At 42.3% G+C, this 22,678-nt stretch overlaps 2 protein-coding genes across 3 annotated transcripts; one reads left to right on the top strand and one right to left on the bottom strand.

Moving 5' to 3' along the window:
* Positions 1 to 285: 285 nt before the first annotated feature.
* On the top strand, positions 286 to 9,566 carry LOC139553666 (uncharacterized protein C14orf28 homolog). 2 transcript variants are annotated; one of them, XM_071366234.1, is made up of 5 exons: positions 287 to 497; positions 1,886 to 2,410; positions 4,729 to 4,818; positions 6,568 to 6,702; positions 6,939 to 9,566. In XM_071366234.1, the coding sequence occupies exons 1-5, from the start codon at positions 412 to 414 to the stop codon at positions 7,120 to 7,122; spliced, it is 1,020 nt and encodes a 339-aa protein (XP_071222335.1). In that variant the 5' UTR covers positions 287 to 411; the 3' UTR covers positions 7,123 to 9,566. The 2 variants fall into 2 exon arrangements, with proteins under 2 accessions (XP_071222337.1, XP_071222335.1); XM_071366236.1 differs by lacking the exon at positions 4,729 to 4,818 and having other exon boundaries at positions 286 to 497; positions 6,939 to 7,222.
* Positions 9,567 to 12,840: 3,274 nt separating this feature from the next.
* LOC139553665 (kelch-like protein 28) lies at positions 12,841 to 20,743 on the bottom strand. Its single transcript, XM_071366233.1, has 6 exons — positions 20,601 to 20,743; positions 19,073 to 19,333; positions 15,743 to 16,380; positions 15,188 to 15,631; positions 14,217 to 14,425; positions 12,841 to 14,107 (listed from the first exon to the last, which is right to left on the bottom strand). Exons 2-6 carry the CDS (start codon positions 19,331 to 19,333, stop codon positions 13,944 to 13,946), a joined length of 1,716 nt encoding a protein of 571 aa, XP_071222334.1. The 5' UTR covers positions 20,601 to 20,743; the 3' UTR covers positions 12,841 to 13,943.
* Positions 20,744 to 22,678: the final 1,935 nt, after the last annotated feature.

Genomic DNA, 22,678 nt, shown 5'->3' on the forward strand with positions numbered 1-22,678 from the left:
AAATTCTGTCAACCCGTCAGAGAACAGTCTGAGTTGAGGGCAGGAATTATTGACCAATCACGAGTCTTAAAATCATGCCAATCCAATACAACCAATAAGAAGACGTAATATGCTTTACACCCCTGTGCGCCCCCTCAAGAGAAGGAGGCAGGAAGGAAAATGTTGAAAGGAAAATGTAATGAAAAGCAAAAATGTCTCAGACAGCAGGTGGCAGCATTGAATTGCTGAAAGAAAGAGATGAAGGGCGTAAACCAACCACTGTTTATAGGCGTGGTCACGCGAAGCAATGGGCGTTACATGACATTGCTCTGGATGTTTTGAAGCTTGCTGAGTGCCAAGCTTTCTCGAGGGTTATAGAGAAGGATTTCTGGCTGTTGGCCTGAATTAAGACATGAAGAAATACAGAGAACGATGGAGAGCAAATTCTGCATTTTGACTGAAACAGAAGACCTCAAAACCCTGATTTCGAGCACCGAAGAGAGTCTGCAAATTGAAAGGTAACGTTACTAACGTTTGCTAGCTAGCTGCTAAGCTAACTTGCATGTGATCTAGCTAGCTAGACTAACCAACCAATACATCTCTTTGAAAACATTGGTAGATAATCCGACATCAACATTCGGAAATATTGCATCCACACTTAAAGGCACTAAAACGGGGGGGGGGGGGAGTGAAGACTGCACTAGTTACAATGGAGATAGTTAGCTAACTAGCTAGTAACGTTAGATGGTCTGCTAAGCTAACGTCTACTAGCAGCTGGTGTATACCAGGGGCGTATTCATTACGCTGGTTATGTGGTAATGGCTAGAAGGGATACTGCTTTTATCAAATTAACGTCAAAAGTTGATTGTTTTTTTGTATTTTAGCTAGCCCTAAACATGTTCCTAATCTTAACATAATTCTCCTAACCTGATGCGTAAATGTCAAATCTGAAAAAAAGCTGCAGGCCAGGAGAATTTATGCAGCAGGCTAGTCAAACCCTGATTCAGTTACAAAACGTTACTTAAACGGATGCGAACGAAACGGGGAGGGACCTACCTGCATTTGTCCAATAGAAACTCGTTTTATTTGGGTTTAACTGTTTGGATTGATTACACCCCAGTGTGTGTTGTAACCTGAATGTCAAAAGTTTCGAAGTTACATGCAGGAGAGCATTAATTATAGCTAGCTGCCATGTTAGTCTTCAATTCGATTTATTAAATTATGCTGACTAAACGTTTATCATATATATTTTTTTTAAATATGCATTATGTAACTAGCTACCAGGGTTTGCATTGCAATTATGCATGTCATCCTCAGATCTGACAGTTGGCTTGCTACAAGATGGGATGACCCCTGGCATGAGGGATGTATTGCCATGCACACTCATATGTAACTTAATTATTTAGGAATTTTGTAAATTATGAATACCTTCCTTAACCAATCCCATGCAGGTAAACCCTTATTAATCATAAGGAAGATGAAGGTAAGGTTTTGAGGAGGGTATAAGCTGATCAGCGAACTGTGCTAAAAGGATAAGTGTTTTGGGGGAATTTTATTTAACCACATTCTATTTTTTTTATGTAAATGGTATGTTATAGAAGGGTCCAGACAGATTTTTTGTGATTTCACACAAGACATGCATCACAATACTGACAGCTTTGCCGTCTCTAAAAGGACGTTTTGGGAGATTTTGTTAATATTTTTTCAGGGCCCCCATACGACACAACAAGAATGAGGGAATGCTGTTAGGGGTAAGTTTCTGTAAAATGTGGGGGGAAAAAGTGTCTGGACCCTCTATAACATTCCATTATTTTTTTTTTGATTTGGTTGTAAAGGATAAGTAATTTTTTTAAGGGCAACTTCAACCCAGAGCGAATGATAACGTACCTTCATGTTGTTTCCCTAGGACCAAGACATTGTTTGAGGAGATCCGTGCATCCATCAACAACAATGATGAAGAGGACCGTTCCTTTTGGAGGCCTGTGCTCCCATGGGGGGGCGTCTACACCATCAGGGCAGGGAGGAAGGCCATCTCATGCACCCCTCTGTATGTTAAGATAAGCCTCAAGAACACCTGCACCATCGATGGGTTCCTCATGATTCTTTATGTAATTTTGAGAGACAACCAGAGCTTTCCCCGGGAGGTGGGCATATTCCTGGGCAGGCAGTTTGTGGAGCATTTCCTCTACCTGATGGACTCATATGACTACACCACCGTTAAGATGCTGTGGATCTGGGACAGGATGTCCAAGAGGCAGTACCGCTCAGTGATCCACCATGCAGCGTTGGAGATCGACCTGTTTGGTAATGAACATGAGAACTTCACCAAGAACTTGGAGACAATGATGTCTACCATGCAGGAGAGTCTGTGCACCAACTGGAGCTGTCCTGCTCGTTTCCAGGAGTTCATACAGAAAACCATCAACATCAAGTAAGAGAGGCAAAAGCTATAAGCCAAAATCTGAATTCTGGTCAGTGTGGGAGGATTTGCTTTACACTATATCTCCCAGAGCTTGTTCAGCTTCTGATCAGAGACCAGTAATCCTTAATTTGTATGAAAACCAATAGCGATTCACTAAATAAGGTAGCCAAAAAGCTATGAGTTCAAATGGGAGGACCTTCCATGTCTCTATTGCTTGCAATGCTAATTCTTCTGGACAGCTGGTCTACACTTCTGTCTTCAAGAGGCTTTTATTTCGCCCCCTTGACACGCTGCTTGACTAAAATAAGGTTCAGCTTTCTAATGATCATAGTATGAAATGATGAAGTGTGTTTGGTTTCTTAACAGCTCTGGTCCAGTCTCTGCCAGAGCCTTATAAAGTCATGTTTACCCACAGTGGGCTGCATGTCGACAGTGGATTATATTGTGCCCATTATCAAATCCCAACCACTATTTTAAGTTGTTATTGGTACTTTTCTTTCAGGTTGGAATTTACGTGGATTAGGTTAGTGTAAATACAGTACATGTATGTAGCCTGATACTGGTGGTGGATAGAGTTTCACTGGATGTATAAATCTGAAGCATCTGGTTGGAATTTCCACTCGATAGGAAGCCCAGTGTGGCCAGCAGTGGGAGAGTACAGACTGGTTTGTTTGTTTTTTGCAACAAAACCGACGCTTGCGCAACTATTGGCTTAGATTGTTGACATGTAAACAATATATTTTGTTATCAATGTTTATTGAAAACAAAAACATTTGCACAGTGAGCACTTGTTGTCTCTCAAATACATCGTGACAGTTGTTGGTTAGATAGCTAGCAAATTTTTGCCATATTAGCATTGTCATGAAATCAGTCAAATACCTCAAAACAAGACATGGTGTCAAGAACATGATGAAACCAACAAACGAGCAACTTATGATTCCCCACGTGACAGCAACCATAACAAGAAACTAACTATCAGGCCGTCCAGAATCACAACACATGGACTTCTGCCCCATTTGTAGCGCGGGCTTCGTTCTCGTGACGTTGTCAGCTAACCCATCTATGGAATTGGGCCGAAGAAGAAAAACCCAATCTCAGTCCAGTTTTCTGTTCACAAAACTCAAATCTGTTAAGAACATAGGCACGTCTACATAACTTAGTGCACTCTGCCAAAGTTACAAAACATTGCGTTGTTTATTTATTTATTTATTTTTCACCTTTTATTTTATTTAACCAGGTAGGCCAGTTGAGAACAAGTTCTCATTTACAACTGCGACCTGGCCAAGATAAAGCAAAGCAGTGCGACAAAAACAACAACACATAAACAAACGTTACACATAAGTTACACATAGTTACACATAAACAAACGTACAGTCAGTAACACAATAGAAAATAGAAAAATCTATGTGCAAATCTAGGGAGGTAGGCAATAAATATGCTATAGAGGTGAAATAATTACGATTTAGCCTTAATACTGGAGTGATAGATGTGCAGATGATGATGTGCAAGTAGAGATACTGGGGTGCAGAAGAGCAAGAGGGTAAGTAATAATATGGGGATGAGGTAGATTTACAAGGAGTGCAAGGGCTAATTTAGTTATTGCACACGCGCACTTCACAGAGAAGACATTTTTCAAACAGAAATATTGAAATGCATGCTAGAACGCGACAATAGGATCTCATTAGCGCGTGCTTGCTCTGCCCACCTCCTTGCTTGTTCTACCCACTATGCTTTATTTGCTCCCATTGAAAACGACACAGATGAACTATCTTGAGAGAGTTATAAATACGCAGTGTACAAAACATTAAGAACACCGTCCTAATATTGAGTTGCATGAACCTCCCTGCCTTTGCCCTCAGAACAGCCTCAATTTGTTGAGGCATGGACTCTACAAGGTGTCGAAAGCATCCACAGAAATGCTGACCCATGTTGACTCCAATGCTTCCCACAGTTGTCAAATTATCTGGATGTCCTTTGGGTGGTGGATTATTCTTGATACATATGGGAAACTGTTGACCTTGAAAAACCCAGAAACGTTGCAGTTCTTGACAAACTGGTGCTTACGCCTACTAGTTAAATATATATATCCCGTTCAAAGACACTTACATATTTTGTCTTGCCCATTGACCCTCTGAATGGCTCACATACACAATTGGTCTCAATTGTCTCAAGGCTTAAAAATAATTATTTAACATGTCTCATTCCCTTCATCTACACTGATTTGAAGTGGATTTAACAAGTGACATCAATAAAGGACCATAGCTTTTACCTGGTTTCACTACATGGTGTTCAGAGTTAGCCTTCTTACCCTTTTTCTTCCATCCCAGTCCTCCTCATGAGCTGCCCCCTAGAGATCCCATTCAGTCAGCTGTGGATGAGTTCTTCTGTCCCAAGATCATTCTCTGCAAAGAACTGGGGTGAGAGACATAATGTTTAAAAATATATATATATATTGGCCTATCCACCACACCTCCTCTCCGGAGAACAAAGGTAAATTCGTTTTACATTTGAGGTTTTAATCGCTATTTTGTTACATATACATTATTCATACATTTTTACATACATGGTACTTTTATACACAGTATTACATGACAAAAATATAGTTTGATATATACATTAAAAGATACTCCGACATATACGGTATACATTAGTGCAGTGCATTCGTAAATATTCAGACCCCTTCACTTTTTCCACATTTTGTTACGTAAACAGCCTTATTCAAATTTATTAAATCATTTTTTCCACTCATTTACACACAATACCCCATAATGACAAAGCAAAATCAGGTTTTTAGAAATGTTTCATAATTTATAAAAATTTTAAACTGAAATATTACATTTACATAAGTATTCAGACCGTTTACTTTGTTGAAGCACCTTTGGCAGCAATTACAGCCTTGCGTCTTCTGGGTATAATGCTACAAGTTTGGCACACCTGTATTTGGGGAGTTTCTCCCATTCTTCTCTGTAGATCCTCTCAAGCTCTGTCAGGTTGGATGGGGAGCGTTTCTGCACAGCTATTTTCAGGTCTATCCAGAGATGTTCGATCGGGTTCATGTCCAGGCTCTGGCTGGGCCACTCAAGGACATTCAGAGACTTGTCCCGAACTCACGCCTGCGTTGTCTTGGTTGTGTGCTTAGGATCGTTGTCCTGTTGGAAGGTGAACCTTCACCCCAGTCTGAGGTCCTGAGCGCTCTGGAGCAGGTTTTCATTAAGGATCTCTGTACTTTGCTCTGTTCATTTTTTCCCTCGATCCTGACTAGTCTCCCAGTCCCTGCCGCTGAAAAACATCCCCACAGCATGATGCTGCCACCACCATGCTTCACCGTAGGGATGATGCCAAGTTTCCTCCAGACGTGACGCTTGGCATTCAGGCCAAAGAGTTCAATCTCGGTTTCATCTGAGAGTCCTTTAGGTGCATTTTTGGCAAACTCCAAGCGGGCTGTCATGTGCCTTTTACTGAGGAGTGGCTTCCGTCTGGTCACTCGACCATAAAGGCCTGATTGGTGGAGTGCTACAGAGATGGTTGTCCTTCTGGAAGGTTCTCCCATCATCACAGAGGAACCCTGGAGTTCTGTCAGAGTGACCATCGGTCTTGGTTCTCTACGGACAGTTCCTTCGGCTTGGTTTTACTCTGACATGCACTGTCAGCTGTGTGGGACCTTATATAGATAGGTGTGCTTTTCCAAATCCTGTCCAATCAATTGAATTTACCACAGGTGGACTCCAATCAAGTTGTAGAAGCATCTCAAGGATGATCAATGGAAACAGGATGAAACCTGAGCTCAATTTTGAGTCTCATAGCAAAGGGTCTGAATACTTGTGTAAATAAGGTATTTCTGTTTTGTTTTTTTGCAAAAATTTCTAAAAACCTGTTTTCGCTTTGTCATAATGGGGTATTGTGTTTAGATTGAGGGGGAAAAAATAATTTATCAATTTTAGAATAAGTCTGTAATGTGGAAAAAGGGAAGGTGTCTGAATACTTTCCGAATGCACTGTATATATGGTGTTTTTGTTCCTATTACAGATCATTCGCTTTTAATCCAATAGTATTATTATGTTGTTGATTGTCTGTGGCTTTCCAAATCACCTGAGGCATAATGTTGAATCACCGTCTTTTCTTATGTTCTTTCTATGATTCTGACTGATTTGCTGTCTGTTCTTTAGGTGCAATGGGTTGAGGGAGTTCTCTCAGAGGGTCTTCTGCCATGGACCACCTCCTTTTGTCATTCTCAACATGCAGCTTTGGAAGTCTGAGGAGCTGTCCTATGTTCCCTACCATCTAGCCCTATCCCAACACAGGTAAAGAAATCTTGTAGAGCAGGACTCGTATCCCAGCCTCATTGTCTTAGGTGCTGTTTATTTTTCTCCCTGGATGTTAAATGTAATTGATTGGCTATCTGTTTTTATTTTGTTTAAACAGCACCTACTTGCATGTACTTTGCTATTTGCACCGATTTCTTTAAGCTTTTTCTGGGAACCGAGAATGGTCTTCAACATGCAGAAAAATCCAATTGCAACTCTCTGCTTTTCCACAGGTACTCACTGGAGGGCGCTACACTCTTCAACAAGGAGGAGCATCACTACTCTGCAGCCTTCCAGATAGATGGCTACTGGATGCACTATGATGGGCTGAGGAGCGACAACCTGATCCTGTTAAACAAGCCCCCTGAACTCCTCCTTCTCTCTTCCCTTGTCTACATCCGCGCCTCAGACAAATGAGATGCACTAATGTAACCAAGCAGGGATGGGGTCAGTTCCATTTTTCATTCCATCATTTCAGGATGAAAATAAATTCTCATGAATTTACTTGAATTGAAAAGGAATTGACCCCAATTGTGTCACCATGGTCCAGAAGGGACACAGAAGGAAGGAGGTAGATACTAGACAACACTGATAGGAAGGCATCTTTTGAAAAATGCACACTAACACCTTCCTATTTATTGCCCTTCATTCACAGAAATAGTATCCAAGTTACTTTACATTTGGCTCATGATGGTTTTGTCTTCCATTCCACAGTGAGCTCTTACCAGATACTTTTATCACCTAATCATATTTAATGACATTTTTATCTCGTTTGAAAAGGCTTATACCACATTTCCAACTTTTTAGGATATCATGTCAACAACTTCCTTGTTTTGTTTTTATACTTTGAGATTACTTTTTGGAATTATGTGCTCCCTTTTGCCTGACTGTTGCCTCAAACACTCACTGTGCAAAATAAGTGCATCTTCTCTTTGGGCATGCTTGGAATCCAAGAATATATGCATGGACTATAATAGTTCTGGGGAGGTATGCATATTGAAGAATCAACTCAACCTTAAATAGCTTTACTGCTAAAAAAAAAAATTTGCAGCGTGTTTAGTTGTCTTGGGTGAAATGGTTGCACTTTCTGAGAAGCAAATTTAGCTAATTAAACTCTGATGTAGAATTGTCAACAGGGTATATACAGTGGGGCAAAAAAGTATTTAGTCAGCCACCAATTGTGCAAGTTCTCCCACTTAAAAAGATGAGAGAGGCCTGTAATTTTCATCATAGGTACACTTCAACTATGACAGACAAAATGAGAAAAAAATCCAGAAAATCACATTGTAGGATTTTTAATGGATTTATTTGCAAATTATGGTGGAAAATAAGTATTTGGTCAATAACAAAAGTTTATCTCAATGATTTGTTATATACCCTTTGTTGGCAATGACAGAGGTCAAACGTTTTCTGTAAGTCTTCACAAGGTTTTCACACACTGTTGCTGGTATTTTGGCCCATTCCTCCATGCAGATCTCCTCTAGAGCAGTGATGTTTTGGGGCTGTTGCTGGGCAACACGGACTTTCAACTCCCTCCAAAGATTTTCTATGGGGTTGAGATCTGGAGACTGGCTAGGCCACTCCAGGACCTTGAAATGCTTCTTACGAAGCCCGGGCGGTGTGTTTGGGAACATTATCATGCTGAAAGACCCAGCCACGTTTCATCTTCAATGCCCTTGCTGATGGAAGGAGGTTTTCACTCAAAATCTCACGATACATGGCCCCATTCATTCTTTCCTTTACACGGATCAGTCATCCTGGTCCCTTTGCAGAAAAACAGCCCCAAAGCATGATGTTTCCACCCCCATGCTTCACAGTAGGTATGGTGTTCTTTGAATGCAACTCAGCATTCTTTGTCCTCCAAACACGACGTGTTGAGTTTTTACCAAAAAGTTCTATTTTGGTTTCATCTGACCATATGACATTCTCCCAATCTTCTTCTGGATCATCCAAATGCTCTCTAGCAAACTTCAGACGGGCCTGGACATGTACTGGCTTAAGCAGGGGGACACGTCTGGCACTGCAGGATTTGAGTCCCTGGCGGTGTAGTGTGTTACTGATGGTAGGCTTTGTTACTTTGGTCCCAGCTCTCTGCAGGTCATTCACTAGGTCCCCCCGTGTGGTTCTGGGATTTTTGCTCGTGATCATTTTGACCCCACGGGGTGAGATCTTGCGTGGAGCCCCAGATCGAGGGAGATTATCAGTGGTCTTGTATGTCTTCCATTTCCTAATAATTGCTCCCACAGTTGATTTCTTCAAACCAAGCTGCTTACCTATTGCAGATTCAGTCTTCCCAGCCTGGTGCAGGTCTACAATTTTGTTTCTGGTGTCCTTTGACAGCTCTTTGGTCTTGGCCATAGTGGAGTTTGGAGTGTGACTGTTTGAGGTTGTGGACAGGTGTCTTTTATACTGATAACAAGTTCAAACCGGTGCCATTAATACAGGTAACAAGTGGAGGACAGAGGAGCCTCTTAAAGAAGAAGTTACAGGTCTGTGAGAGCCAGAAATCTTGCTTGTTTGTACGTGACCAAATACTTATTTTCCACCATAATTTGCAAATTAATTAATTAAAAATCCTACAATGTGTTTTTCTGGAGAGAAAAAAATCAAATTTTGTCTGTCATAGTTGAAGTGTACCTATGATGAAAATTACAGGCCTCATCTTTTTAAGTGGGAGAACTTGCACAATTGGTGGCTTACTAAATACTTTTTTACCCCACTGTATAGGCTAGACTAGTGAAGCATCTGAGATTGTACAGGACTCATCTACTACAATCCATTTGTGCATACTAGCCCTGACCTCAGATCAAACTGGTGCTTTTTTGTACTATTTCCCCTGTTTAAAAACATTTGAAACAGTATTTGCATTTTGTGGAAATTCAATCATTATCCTTGATTTACTTGTTTTAAGCTGTCCATTGGACTTCAACTTGGAAGTGAGTCACACAGCGTTAACTTGTATTAAAATGAATACCTGCTCAAATATTTGTATAAATTGTGAAAATGTATCATTGGATAAAATCAGTTCTGTCTTAAATGTAAGTAATTACTTGTACTTACAAGTACCCCAGCATAGTGATGTTACATAAGTGCTTCTTGAGTGCTTGCCTTTCACAGTAGCATATAATACCCTGAATTAAAATTATTCTGCACAATTCAATAAGGTAAATTGTTACATCCCAATCTAAACAAGATGTCAAAACATTAGTAAATAAATGTGATTTTGTAATGCTTTTGATCATTTGGAAATAACATTACTGCTCATCACAGGCTTCATATGCACAATGTAATGTTAAGCATTGACCTCTGCCAATTTCATCTTTGTCAGAACTAAATAATGAAACTGTCTTTGAGCAACAATCCTTGTTCATGTTTTGAATTGCATTTTTTTTTTTCTATGCAGTCATTGAAGTCTTAAGCAATACATATATTTTTATATTCTAGCATTTGTATGTTGGTTTGTTGTACAAGAAACTAGAGACAAGAACAAAGCGTACCTTTAAGGCAGGCATTTATTAATTTTAACAGTACAACTGCACCAAATAAATAAACTGGCTAAAATGTATGTTCAAAGCATGATAAAATGTGGGGGAAATACAGCTTCTACAGCAAGGTTCTTGTAGTTCCAGTAATAATCCACAGGATATACCATTCAAAAATATCACCTTCAGACACACTCATGGGAAATGTAAATGAAGCAGTGTTCATTTGGCTAACATTGACATCGGTTTCAATTATTTTTATTTTTTTAGACACGAGATAGCAGTGAGTCTTTTCCAGACTTGATATTAGTACTCCCTCTGCATCCGTTAAAACAAGCACTTTGGTGAAAGGTGTCAAAACAAGACATGGTTAGGCTATGATAAATAAGTAAATGAATATCACACACACATTTATACATCCCTTCATTTTGCAGTTTGACGTTTTCAGATTCCACGTACGACCAAGAGTTTTCCCTCCAACGCAGTAAATAAGTCAGTAAAAATACATCCCTAACATTGTGGTTTTCAATATCCACACAAGGATAACCTCTCTATACATGCTAGTGTAACAAATGCTTGACAATAGATGGTAGCCGCAGACAATCACGCCTGCGTGATTTTCACTGTTCTGATGTTCAGGCTCATCCTACCAGCCTGTTGTGGATAGACAAATGCCTCATTTACCTAACATCAAGAGTTAAAAAGTACACACAATCTAAATGGAAAAAATATTCAATAAATGGCAAATGTTTAAAAGAAAGTATTAGATCCTTTTGAACTATATGAAATGGCCGTTTATTCACCCCCAAAAAATGCACTGTTTGTCTATCTTAGGATTTCCCAAGGATATAAAATTTCACCTATTTGCTTGTTTGCAATGTTAGATTTGCATTCACATTATTCCAAATGAATAAAATCCAAAGAAATTACAGAATCATTTCATAGTTATGCAGATAAATAGTATGCATTTAGAATAGGAGCTGTACAGTCATGCAGGTTAAAATGGCTCACCATTTACTTGCATCCCGTGACAACTTAACAATGGCGTCTTTAAAAAAACATGGAGAAAGAAAATGACTGGATTTCTGGAGATGTTTCCAGTGTGAAATGATAAAGCCCACTATTCCAGGATGAGAAAAAAACAGCAGCAGCCATCTAACCATGACACCTTGAAATCCAATTTAACTACCCCTAAGACTCAACCAAAAATAAATGAAGTATTTTGAAAAAGAGTCCTCAAGTGAAGAACTCACATGCTTGTTTGGACAAGCTCGTACTCGGCCTCTTATTGCTAGAGCAAGACTAAATAGTCCAAGGTAAAGTTACAGGGTAAGAGCTAAAGTGTACTGTCATTTGTAACCACAACTGACAAGTGTGTTAAATGGAAGAACACACAAAACTGCAGTACTGTAACTGCACGGCTGCTCTCTGGTGAGACCGATAAAATGGCTTAGAGCAAGACCCATACACAGTTAAAGTCTTGTGCCAATCTTACATTACTTGTGAAAAATGCTAAACAATAACTGGTATTTTTACTGGAGTACACAATGCATTTGTCTGCAAACTTTTCCTAGTACATGTGAACTGACAGGCACAACATTGGAAATGTTCCCAAAGACAAGAGCACACCATGCAAAGTGGGATAAGGAAAACAGGTTTGAATAACAGTGGTCTTTCATCAGACAAGATAAACATGTGAACAGACAGACATGCCACATGTGATAACATCACAGCAATGAGACACCTTGACTTTGAGGAAGCCAAATTCAAAGCAAAAATTGTATCCACTGAAAACAATATTGCATTGTCTAAATGCCATTAACCTAAATCGATCAAATAATTTGGTAAGTGCAATGCAGAGCTCCATTTAAGTTTTCCACATGTGCAAACATCTATAATGTACAATACAAGTAAACAACTCTTTCATTCTGAACCAACAGGGATTCTTGAGGTTTACACATCACATTAGTTCTCTCTATTGCCTCATGTTACCTGCCCTTTAGAGTGACCCAAAGCTACACTCAGACTCAGCCTGCAGCCTTCTGGGGGGGGGGGGGCACTTTGAGCTCTGTCCCCATGCCCTTGGTCTGTCAAAGACTTTGTGACTGACAATTTCCCTTGACAGAGACAACACCGCATCCACCCCTCCATATGACAGCAGGGCGGTATGTCACACATACCATACATTAGCAGTGAAAATAACCCTTTGATTCTGGCACACAGAGGAAAGCTATTTGTAGCTCTATGTAAGGTGGGAAAGTTACACCAGACTTGTGAAAGCATATTTTGGCACGTCTCATGAGGCTGTGTATATGCACTCTTCCCTGAGCTCGTCAGGAAGGCCATGGCCACATGCAGCTCCTCACACATGCTTCAGCAGAGAGGTGGCAAGCAAGCAGAGAGGGTGTAGGGATCATTCACATGCTAAACAAGAGGCTTGTTCCTAACCCATTAGAGCACAACGATCACAGACTTTCTTTGTAAGGAAACTGGCAGTGATAGCGGGCAGCCAGATGTACTACTTTTTAAATGCAGGGACAATGTTTCAGGCAAACCATAGCTTAACGGATGGCATCCCTGGGGCTAAAGAATGAAAGCATCAGATCAGTAATGTATTGATAGACTGCCTAAAGAGTTCAATTTAACATGGGGCTCAAAGTAAAGACACTGCTTTATTGCATGGGAGCTTGTCAAGTTGGGGCATATACATTAGTATACAACCAACATCTACAACAGTAACAGAGAAACAAATAAAATAAGAGAATCCTGAATATAGCACCAGTTAGCAGCATACAAACCCAGCAGTGAAGAGGGACAGGGTCACTTTTGAATGCTTATGAAGAGGGATGAAGTGTGACCCTACCACAGGATGATGTAATAGAAGCTGTAACATGAGGGATCTCAGAATTGCTCCAAGGATGAAACAGACAGGTGGCAAGTACTCTCAGGAGAATTCATTGGGGTTTGCGTATCCTTCAACCCTTGACTCAAATACACACACACTAGTAACCCAGTGCAAAAAACATTTACAGGCAATGCACTAGAGGATATATTTATATCTATTTCTTTTAATTTAGAGAAAAAAAGGCAGCCCTTGTAAATGAATATATAAAGATTCCAATTTCTCTTTGTGAAGCACTGATTTAGGTGCAGACATTTCAAACTCAGTGTGTGAGCCAATCACCTTGCCTGAGCTTTAGTCCAGCACACAGAGACAAAATAACAATCATTTAATCTGACATGCATCTACTCACAAGCATACAGACATTCTGCGCCACACGCACACAAACTTTAAGGATCCAGAAAATTGGAACACATGTTCTGCTCATAGCAGGAAGAAGAAAAAAAAGTCTGGAGTGTTTAACAGAAATAATGGCATAAACACAGGTCTACGCATTTTTTTTTTTTTTTTTTGTTTTTTTTTTTTCCTTAGTTTTCTCCCACAGTCCTCTGTAAAATGTCAGAGTCCTCGTTGTGGTCCAGCAGCAGTAGTGGTCATCTCCGTGACAAGATCCATGGTGATCTGCCCCGCGCCTTCCTCCACCCAAACCAGACCCTTCTCACTCTGGCCATCTCGGTGGTCCCCTGTCGCCAGCCGGGCACATTCATCCAGCAGCAAGCTCGCTCGCCGGGATTCACGGCAGTGTGGCACCGCCCTCAGCCTGCTGGAGATGAACGGGGGGGGGGGGGGGGGAGAAAAGAAAAGCCTTTCGTCCAACTCTTCTCTTAAGGAGTCCTACCCAGGGGTATCATGGGTCAAAGTGCAGTCAGCCCAAAGTTACAGCGGCAGTACATCATGCCACTAGAGTCCAGCCAGCTGTCTGTGATGGGGTTGTACCGCTGGACAGTGTTCAGGTAGGATGACCCCGAGTGACCCCCCACCACATAGAGGTAGTTGTCCACGATCGCTGAGCCAACTCCTGGGAAAATATGGATATTATAAAATGGTTATTTCTGGCCATGCAATCTGAATGGTCAACTTCTCTGCATCAAAATAATAAACCTTGTTTGAGTCATTTCCCAACTCACCTGTACGTGGCTCATTCATGGGCCGACAGGCTGTCCACTGGTTCTGGTGTGGGTCATACCTCTCAATGCTGGACAGGTGTGATACCCCGTTGTGTCCCCCAACCACAAATATGAACCCTAGCATGACCCCAACACCAAAGTTGATCCGTTTGTCTGCCATGGGGGCTACCATTTCCCAGGCATCCTTGCTGGGGTCATACCGCTCCACACTGCACAGTAAAAAGAGTTCAAGAAATAAAACTCAGTCAATAAAAGGGTACAGTTACACTGTGCATTTTGACTGTCACTGCAGCCGTTTCTTTTTAACAGGTTAGTACAGTAGCAAGCCTAATACTCCATCATATAAAAGAAAATGACTAACTAACATTTTCTGAATCTAAGCCAATACAATTCACCATTGGTCCTTTTTGCTTTTAGATACTATATAGCTGTACCGTTGTCACAGCTCAATTTAATGAGGCCATCTATTCCAGTTCTATATTTTGCAGGATATATCAAGTAATGAAACCCTCAACAGCTTCCCTGTCCAAACATTTTCCTGAGGGGTTTGGGGAGTCAAGGAGACTGGTAACTACAACATCTCTCTCTCTCTCTCTCTCTCTAGTGAGCAAAGACAACAGGGGTCTAACCAGCAAGAGAGCTCTTGTTCTACAAAAGCAACTATGTCTGTCTGAATAGAAGACAACAAATCTTGATCCTACAGAATATGGGTTGCATTGCAGGCTAGTAACAGAGCATGATTGAAAGGGTGGCTGAAACCCTTTCCTTGGATGGATCAAAGACCTCAAAAGGTCTTGTGGGGTCTACCATAAAAAACCTTCCTGATGTGAGCATTAGCATGTGTAGGAACAAATGGAGGTTCACGGTAAGTTGAAGTAGGCATAGTATTTCAAAAGCCTACTAGAACCACATGAGCAAAATCACCTGTTAATTTAATAATTCCACCGCAGATTGACTATATTAAAACGTACCTGTTCATGTGGGCTGGACCATAGCCTCCGATGGCGTAGACCATGCCATCCAGCACAGCGGTGGCAAAACAGCTGCGTGACTTGGTCATGGGTGCCACAGGCTGCCACTCCTTCACCTTAGGGACATATTTTTCCACAGACTGTAGATAGTACTGGCCGTCGTAGCCCCCCAGGGCATAGAGCTCCCCAGCCAAGACCACTACCCCCAGGGTGCTGCGACACTCTGCCATGCGCTCCACTGTAGACCAGGTGTTGCTGTCAGGGTCCCATCTCTCCACTGTACTCTCATGTCTCCGGTAGCTAATGCCCTGTCGCATGTGTGTGGCGATGCCACCCACCACATACACCTTCTGGTCCAACAATGCCACTCCAAACTCATAGCGGGGCACACTGAGAGGGGCAAGCCCAATCCACGAGTCCGTCTGAGGGAAATACATCTCCATGCTACAAGAGAAAGAAATGAGAACATTAGTTACATTTGTTAAATGCATTTCCAATTCATATGAAACATTTGCTAAAATAAAACATTTGCTACTGTTTGGGGTTCAGCATTACCTCTCGAGGGTGGCGAAGAGTCCAGCCTTGCCTCCAACAGCAAGGAGCACCTTGGGAGCACAGCGTGGCCGTGTAGACAACACCGTCTGGTAGGAGAGCCGGTGCTCAGGCATGAAATGGTATTTGAGAGCCTCGTTGAGCAGGTGCTTGCAGGCGTGGTCATCCCGGATAAGGTGGTTTGCCTCATAGAGGCGGGTAAGGAACTTAACACTGAGGAGAGGCAGGCGGATGCAGTGCAGTAGCTGAGCCAGGTGCTGCTGCCGCTCAGTGACATCATACTTGATCCACGACTCCAGGGCATAGAACACAGTCTCTTCGGTTACTACCTTCAGACAATCATTTGACACTATTTCATCCAGCTCCGCCCGTGTCAGCTCAAAAAACTCTTCTGTCTGGCACACCTCTTCAAAATTCTGGCAGATGAATTTAGTGGCAGCCAGGCAGAGATCATGGCAGCCATAGGTCTCAGCGAAGCGAGAGATGCCTATACAGTTCCCAGCATCTAGTTGGCTCTCTAGGAAAGAGCAACACTCCTTCAGCACCAGCTTGACCTGGAGCAGGTTAGCAGCTGGCAGTAGGGACTCCACCGTTTCCTGTGAGATGAATACTGTGCCAGTGTAGGCATACTCAACGATGGCCTACAGGAGGGAAAATAAAACAATGATATGAAAAAGCCAGAAAAGGCTTGTTTTAGTAAACACAGTGAAATATTCAAAATACTAACGCAGGTAGTACCAGTGACTCGCTCAATACGGAAGTGGTCAGATGACACGGATGCTACGCTACATGACTTTTGCTAGCACAGTTCCAGGATGCATCCAATGGCATTGAGGAGTATACCACCTCAGTCACCAGCTTCATTAATAAGTGTATCAACAACGTCGTCCCCACAGTGACCGTAACCAGAAGCCATGGATTACAGACAACATCCGCACCAAGCTAAAGGCTAGAGCTGCCGCTTTCAAGGAACGGGACACTAAGAAATCCCGCTATGCCCTCAGACGAACCATCAAACAGGCAAAGCGTCAAAACAGAGTAAGATAGAATCCTACTACACCGGCTCTGACGCTGGTCAGATGTGGCAGGGCTTGCAAACTATTCCAGACTACAAAGGGAAACCCAGTCGTGAACTGCCCAGAGCCTACCAGACAAACTAAATGCCTTTTATGCACACTTCAAGGCAAGCAACACTGACGCATGCATGAGAGCACCAGCTGTTCCGGACGACTGTGTGAACACGCTCTCCGTAGCCGATGTGAGCAAGCCCTTTAAACAGGTCAACATTCACAAAGCCGCAGGGCCAGACGGATTACCAGGACGTGTACTCAAACCATGCGCAGACCAACTGGCAAGTGTCTTCACTGACATTTCACCCTCTCCCTGACCATGTCTGAAATACCTGCATGTTTCAAGCAGACCACCATAGTCCCTGTACCCAAGAAAGCGAAGGTAACCTGCCTAAATTATTACTGCCCCATAGCACTCACGTTGGTAGCCATGAAGTGCTTTGAAAGGCTAGTCATGGCTCACAGCAACACCATCAGACCGGAAACCCTAGACCCACTCCAATTCGCATAGCTCCCCAACCGATCCACAGATGACACAATCTCAATCGCACTCCACACTGCCCTTTCCCACATGGACAAAAGGAACACCCATGTGAGAATGCTGTTCATGGACTACAGCTCAGCATTCAACAACCATAGTGGCCACAAAGCTCATCACTAAGCTAAGGACCCTGGGACTAAAAGCCTTTCTCTGCAACTGGATCCTGGACTTCCTGACGGGCTGCTCCCAGGTGGTAAGGGTAGACAACAACACATTTGCCACGCTGCTCCTCAACACTGGGGCCCTTCAGGGGTGCGTGCCTAGTCCCCCCCCATACTCCTTGTTCACCCATGACTGCGTGGCCAAGCATGACTCCAACACCATCTGCCTGCGGCTATGGAACCCTGACCTGTCCACCGGACGTGCTACCTGTCCCAGACCTGCTGTTTTCAACTCTCTAGAGACCGCAGGAGCGGTAGAGATACTCTTAATGATCGGCTATGAAAAGCCAACTGACATTTACTCCTGAGGTGCTGACTTAATACACCCTCGATAACTACTGTGATTATTATTTGACCATGCTGGTTATTTATGAACATTTGAGCATCTCGGCCATGTTCTGTTATAATCTCCACCCGGCACAGCCAGAAGAGGACTGACCACCCCTCATAGCCTGGTTCCTCTAGGTTTCTTCCTAGGTTTTGGCCTTTCTAGGGAGCTTTTCCTAGCCACCGTGCTTCTACACCTGCATTGCTTGCCGTTTGGGGTTTTAGGCTGGGTTTCTGTACAGCACTTTGACATATTAGCTGATGTACGAAGGGCTATATAAAATAAACTTGATTTGATTTAAGTTTGCAGACGACACAACAGTGGTAGGCCTGATCACCGACGAGACAGCCTATAGGGAGGTCAGAGACCTGGCAGTGTGGTGCCAGGACAACAACTTCTCCCTCAACGTGAGCAAGAAAAAGGAGCCAATCGTAGACTTCGACAGGTCGGAAGTGACGCGGGGCGAGAGTTTCAAGTTCCTTGGTGTCCACAACGAACTCATGGTCCAAGCACACCAAGACAGTTGTGAAGAGACCACGACAACACCTTTTCCCCCTAGGGAGACTGAAAAGATTTGGCATGGGTCACCAGACCCTCAAAAATTATTCTACAGCTGCACCATCGAGAGCATCCTGACCGGTTGCATCACCGCCTGGTTTGGCAACTGCATCACCGCCTGGTTTGGCAACTGCATCTGACCGAAAGGCGCTACAGAGGGTAGTGCGTACGGCCCAGTACATCAAAGGGGCCAGGCTTCCTGCCATCCAGGACCTATAAACTAGGCAGTGTCAAAGGAAGGACCAATTTTTTTCAAAGACTCCAATCACCAAAGTCATTGACTTCTCTCTGCTACCGGAGTGCCAAGTCTAGGACCAAAAGGCTCCTTAACAGCTTCTACCCCCAAGCCATAAGACTGCTGAACAATTCATCAAATGGCCACCCAGACTATTTACACTGCTGCTCACTGTTTATTATTTATGCATAGTCACTTCACCCCTACCCACATGTACAAATTACCTCTAACCTGTACCCCCGCACATTGACTCTGCAAGGGTACCCGCTGTATATAGCCTAGTTATTGTTAATAGTTGAGTTAGTAAATATTTTCTTAACTCTTTCTTGAACTGCATTGTTGGTTAAGGGCTTGTAAGTAAGAATTTCACGGTAAGGTCTACACCCATTGTATTCTGTGCTTGTGACAAATAACATTTGATTTGTTTAATTGAGCCTTACTTGTAGCGCAGCCTCATCAACACACTGGAACTCCACCTCAGAGGTCTCCTTCTCTGACAGATTTCCTGTGAACATGGCCTTGAAGTAAGGGCTGATGCTCGCCAGCACCACTTTGTGGGCATGGATCTTAGCATCCCCCACTCGCAGCACAATGTCGCACAGCTCATGGTCCTGCCGCAACAGCTGGAGGCCTTGCAGCAGCTGCTCAGAGTGGGGCCGCGTCAGACTGGCAAGCATGTAGGACTGGGCCTGCTGGTCCATCTTATGGGGGGAGAAAATGCACATCATTAACATCCTGTCAAAGACAAGGGAGAAAAGCACAGAACTATGGACAAGTTGAAGAAGACACTCAAGACCACATTTTCCTCTCCAGGTGAAATCGAAGGGAATGATTTAGAAGCAATTTGCAAGGAAATTATCTGGCAATGTGAGCCACCTAAGTCATGCCAATAAGTTAACTGAATCAAGTACAACATACTATATGCAGTGGCAGTGCACTGTATACCAGATATTATCAGAATGTGTGTTGACATGTGTAACCCTGAACATGGCCAAGTTTCATCACATAGGCTAATTATATAGATCTGATTAATAGCGAATGGCATTGCAAAACTGTCCGGACGGAAGATGAAAAAAACGATTTTATTTTTTTTCACTGTGAAAATATTATAAGAAATCAGTTTAAATTTATATTAATCCTCACGATTAAAATACTTATTTCACTCTACAGTTTGGCTCATCTAGTGAGCTAATAACCCCGGTTTCTAAATAATAGTAACATGTAACTAGCTCTGCCATTAGTATTTAGCATCTTCGCAGCAATAGACAAAGCTTGAGTGACGCCTCAAAATCGCTAAAATCAACTAGCTGTCAAATGTTGTTAGCAAGCTAGTCTACATTAGCTTAGCTAGATACTGTAGCTATAGCTCAGCTGAGCGAGCAAACACGCTAACCTTGCTAGTAGCCAGGTAGCGCAACAACCTATTTGCCAAATCTCGGTGATCAAATTTTTTCAAAGCTCCTCGACGGCTTGTAGAATAGAAACGGAAAAAATAAACATGAAATTTCTCAAGCAAAGGGTAACATCCGTTTACTAGTTTAGCCAGCTATCTTGACATATAATCTGCCAAGTAACGTTCGTTAGCGAGCTAACGTTTGCTGCCTTCGCGTCGTCGGTCCACATTCTTAGCATCAGCCTTGCAAGCCACAAGTACTGTTCAGATGTTTCAGATCCGCTAATGAATATTATATTTAACAACATTGTAATATTGGCGTAGGCTGGAATAGCCAGGCTATCGGATGTACGGGGGTTCTGCGGCCTCTTGTGAGAAATTACAATAACAAGGGCATGTTATGTCCAATGCATTGGCACTGCAGAGCACGCCAGTGCAAATTTGATGCTAAAAATAAACACAGTACTAAGCAAGCTATACATTGATCTCCATCTAGTTGAGCGGTAATCAGTTGTGAACTTTGATAGCTACTACATATGTCCAAACATTTACAAGAATGTGCAACGGAGACAAACCTGTGGTGAGCGTCAGATGTCCCGACAATAGCTGTTTTTATCGCAGTAGCGGCAGGAACCCCAGCGTCTGTCAGGAAACAAACGCCAAACACTTTATGCGGCGTAACTTCCGGGAGCGCGCGGGCGACTTCAGAGGGAATGGTAATTTTGTAGCTATTTTGCACACATTTTAAATGTATCATCTTTTTTGGTGCACAACCATAATACAATATACAAGTTAGGGGAGAGATAGACGGGAAAGAAGGCAATACCCAACAAGGTGTCATGAAAATAAAATGATCAGCATAAAAAAAATCCTATCATTGATATTACGTGTTTGATGTATATAATTGACATGCATTTGCAGATACAGGGAGGCGACATCGTCATCAGCTTCTCAAGAAGTTGCACTCGTCCTCTGGTGCCATGCAGAGGTGCCCACCATATCAATCTATGAATCTGTTTTTACTAGTATACCGTGTACGGATGGGCAATACAGTACCAGTCAAAAGTTTGGACACACCTACTCATTCCAGGGTGTTTCTTTATTTGAACTATTTTCTACATTGTAGAATAATAGTGAAGAAATCAAAACTATGAAATAACACATATTAAATCATGTAGTAACCAAAAAAGTGTTGAACAAATCAAAATATATTTTATACTTGAGATTCTTCAAAGTAGCCACCCTTTGCCTTCATGACATATTTGCACACGCTTGGCATTCTCTCAACCAGTAGTCACCTGGAATTAATTTCAATTAACAGGTGTGCCTTCTTAAAAGTTCATTTGTGGAATTTCTTTCCTTCTTAATGCGTTTGAGCCAATCAGTGTTGTGACGAGGTAGGGGTGGTATATTTTTATTTTATTTTTATTTAACCTTTATTTAACTAGGCAAGTCAGTTAAGAACAAATTCGTATTTACAATGACGGCCTACAATGATGGTATATAGAAGATAGCCCTATTTGGTAAAATACCAAGTCCATATTATGGCAAGAACAGCTCAAATAAGCAAAGAGAAACGACAATCCATCATTACTTTAAGACATGAAGGTCAGTCAATGCAGAACATTTCAAGAACTTGGAAAGTTTCTTCAAGTGCAGTCGCAAAAACCATCAAGCACTACGATGAAACTGGCTCTCGTGAGGAGTGCCACAGGAAAAGAAGACCCAGAGTTACCTCTGCTACAGAGAATAAGTTAATTAGAGTTACCAGCCTCAGAAATTGCAGCCCAAATAGATGCTTCACAAAGTTCAAGTAACAGACACAACTCAACATCAACTATTCAGAGGAGATTGCGTGAATCAGGCCGTCATGGTCGAATTGCTGCAAATAAACCACTACTAAAGTACACCAATAATAAGAAGAGACTTGCTTGGGCCAAGAAACAAGAGCAATGGACATTAGACCAGTAGAAATTTGTCCTTTGGTCTGATGAGTCCAAATGTAAGATTTTTGGTTCCAACCGCCGTGCCTTTGTGAGACGCAGAGTAGGTGAACGAATGATCTCTACATGTGTGGTTCCCACCATGAAGCATGGAGGAGGAGGTGTGATGGTGCTCTGCTGGTGACACTGTCAGTGATTTATTTAGAATTCAAGGCATACATAACCAGCATGGCTACCACAGCATTCTGCAGTGATACACCATCCCATCTGGTTTGCGCTTATTTGGACTATCATTTGTTTTTCAACAGGACAATGACCCAACACACCTCCAGGCTGTGTAAGGGCTATTTGACCAAGAAGGAGAGTGATGGAGTGCTGCATCAGATGACCTAGCCTCCACAATCACCCGACCTCAACCCAATTCAGATGGTTTGGGATGAGTTGGACCGCAGAGTGAAGGAAAAGCAGCCAACAAGTTCTCAGCATATGTGGGAACTCCTGCAAGACTGTTGGAAAAGCATTCCAGCTGAAGCTGGTTGAGAGAATGCCAAGAGTGTGCAAAGCTGTCATCAAGGCAAAGGGTGGCTACTTCGAAGGATCTCAAATATAAAATATATGATTTGTTTAACACTTTTTTTGGTTATTACATGATTCCATATGTGTTATTTCATAGTTTTGATGTCTTCACTATTATTCTACAATGTAAAAAT

This window comes from Salvelinus alpinus, chromosome 25 (genome assembly GCF_045679555.1).
Source record: "Salvelinus alpinus chromosome 25, SLU_Salpinus.1, whole genome shotgun sequence".
NCBI classification, from domain to species: Eukaryota; Metazoa; Chordata; class Actinopteri; order Salmoniformes; family Salmonidae; genus Salvelinus; species Salvelinus alpinus.

Excerpts from the sequence above, each read along its gene's own strand:
- LOC139553666 (XM_071366234.1), top strand. The coding sequence starts at position 412 with ATGGAGAGCAAATTCTGCATTTTGACTGAAACAGAAGACCTCAAAACC. Across the intron at positions 2,411-4,728 it reads CAGAAAACCATCAACATCAA|TCCTCCTCATGAGCTGCCCC; the intron begins GTAAGAGAGGCA and ends CTTCCATCCCAG. Across the intron at positions 4,819-6,567 it reads ATTCTCTGCAAAGAACTGGG|GTGCAATGGGTTGAGGGAGT; the intron begins GTGAGAGACATA and ends TCTGTTCTTTAG.
- LOC139553665 (XM_071366233.1), bottom strand. The coding sequence starts at position 19,333 with ATGGACCAGCAGGCCCAGTCCTACATGCTTGCCAGTCTGACGCGGCCC. Across the intron at positions 15,632-15,742 it reads CTCTTCGCCACCCTCGAGAG|CATGGAGATGTATTTCCCTC; the intron begins GTAATGCTGAAC and ends TTTCTCTTGTAG. Across the intron at positions 14,426-15,187 it reads GGTCCAGCCCACATGAACAG|TGTGGAGCGGTATGACCCCA; the intron begins GTACGTTTTAAT and ends TTTACTGTGCAG.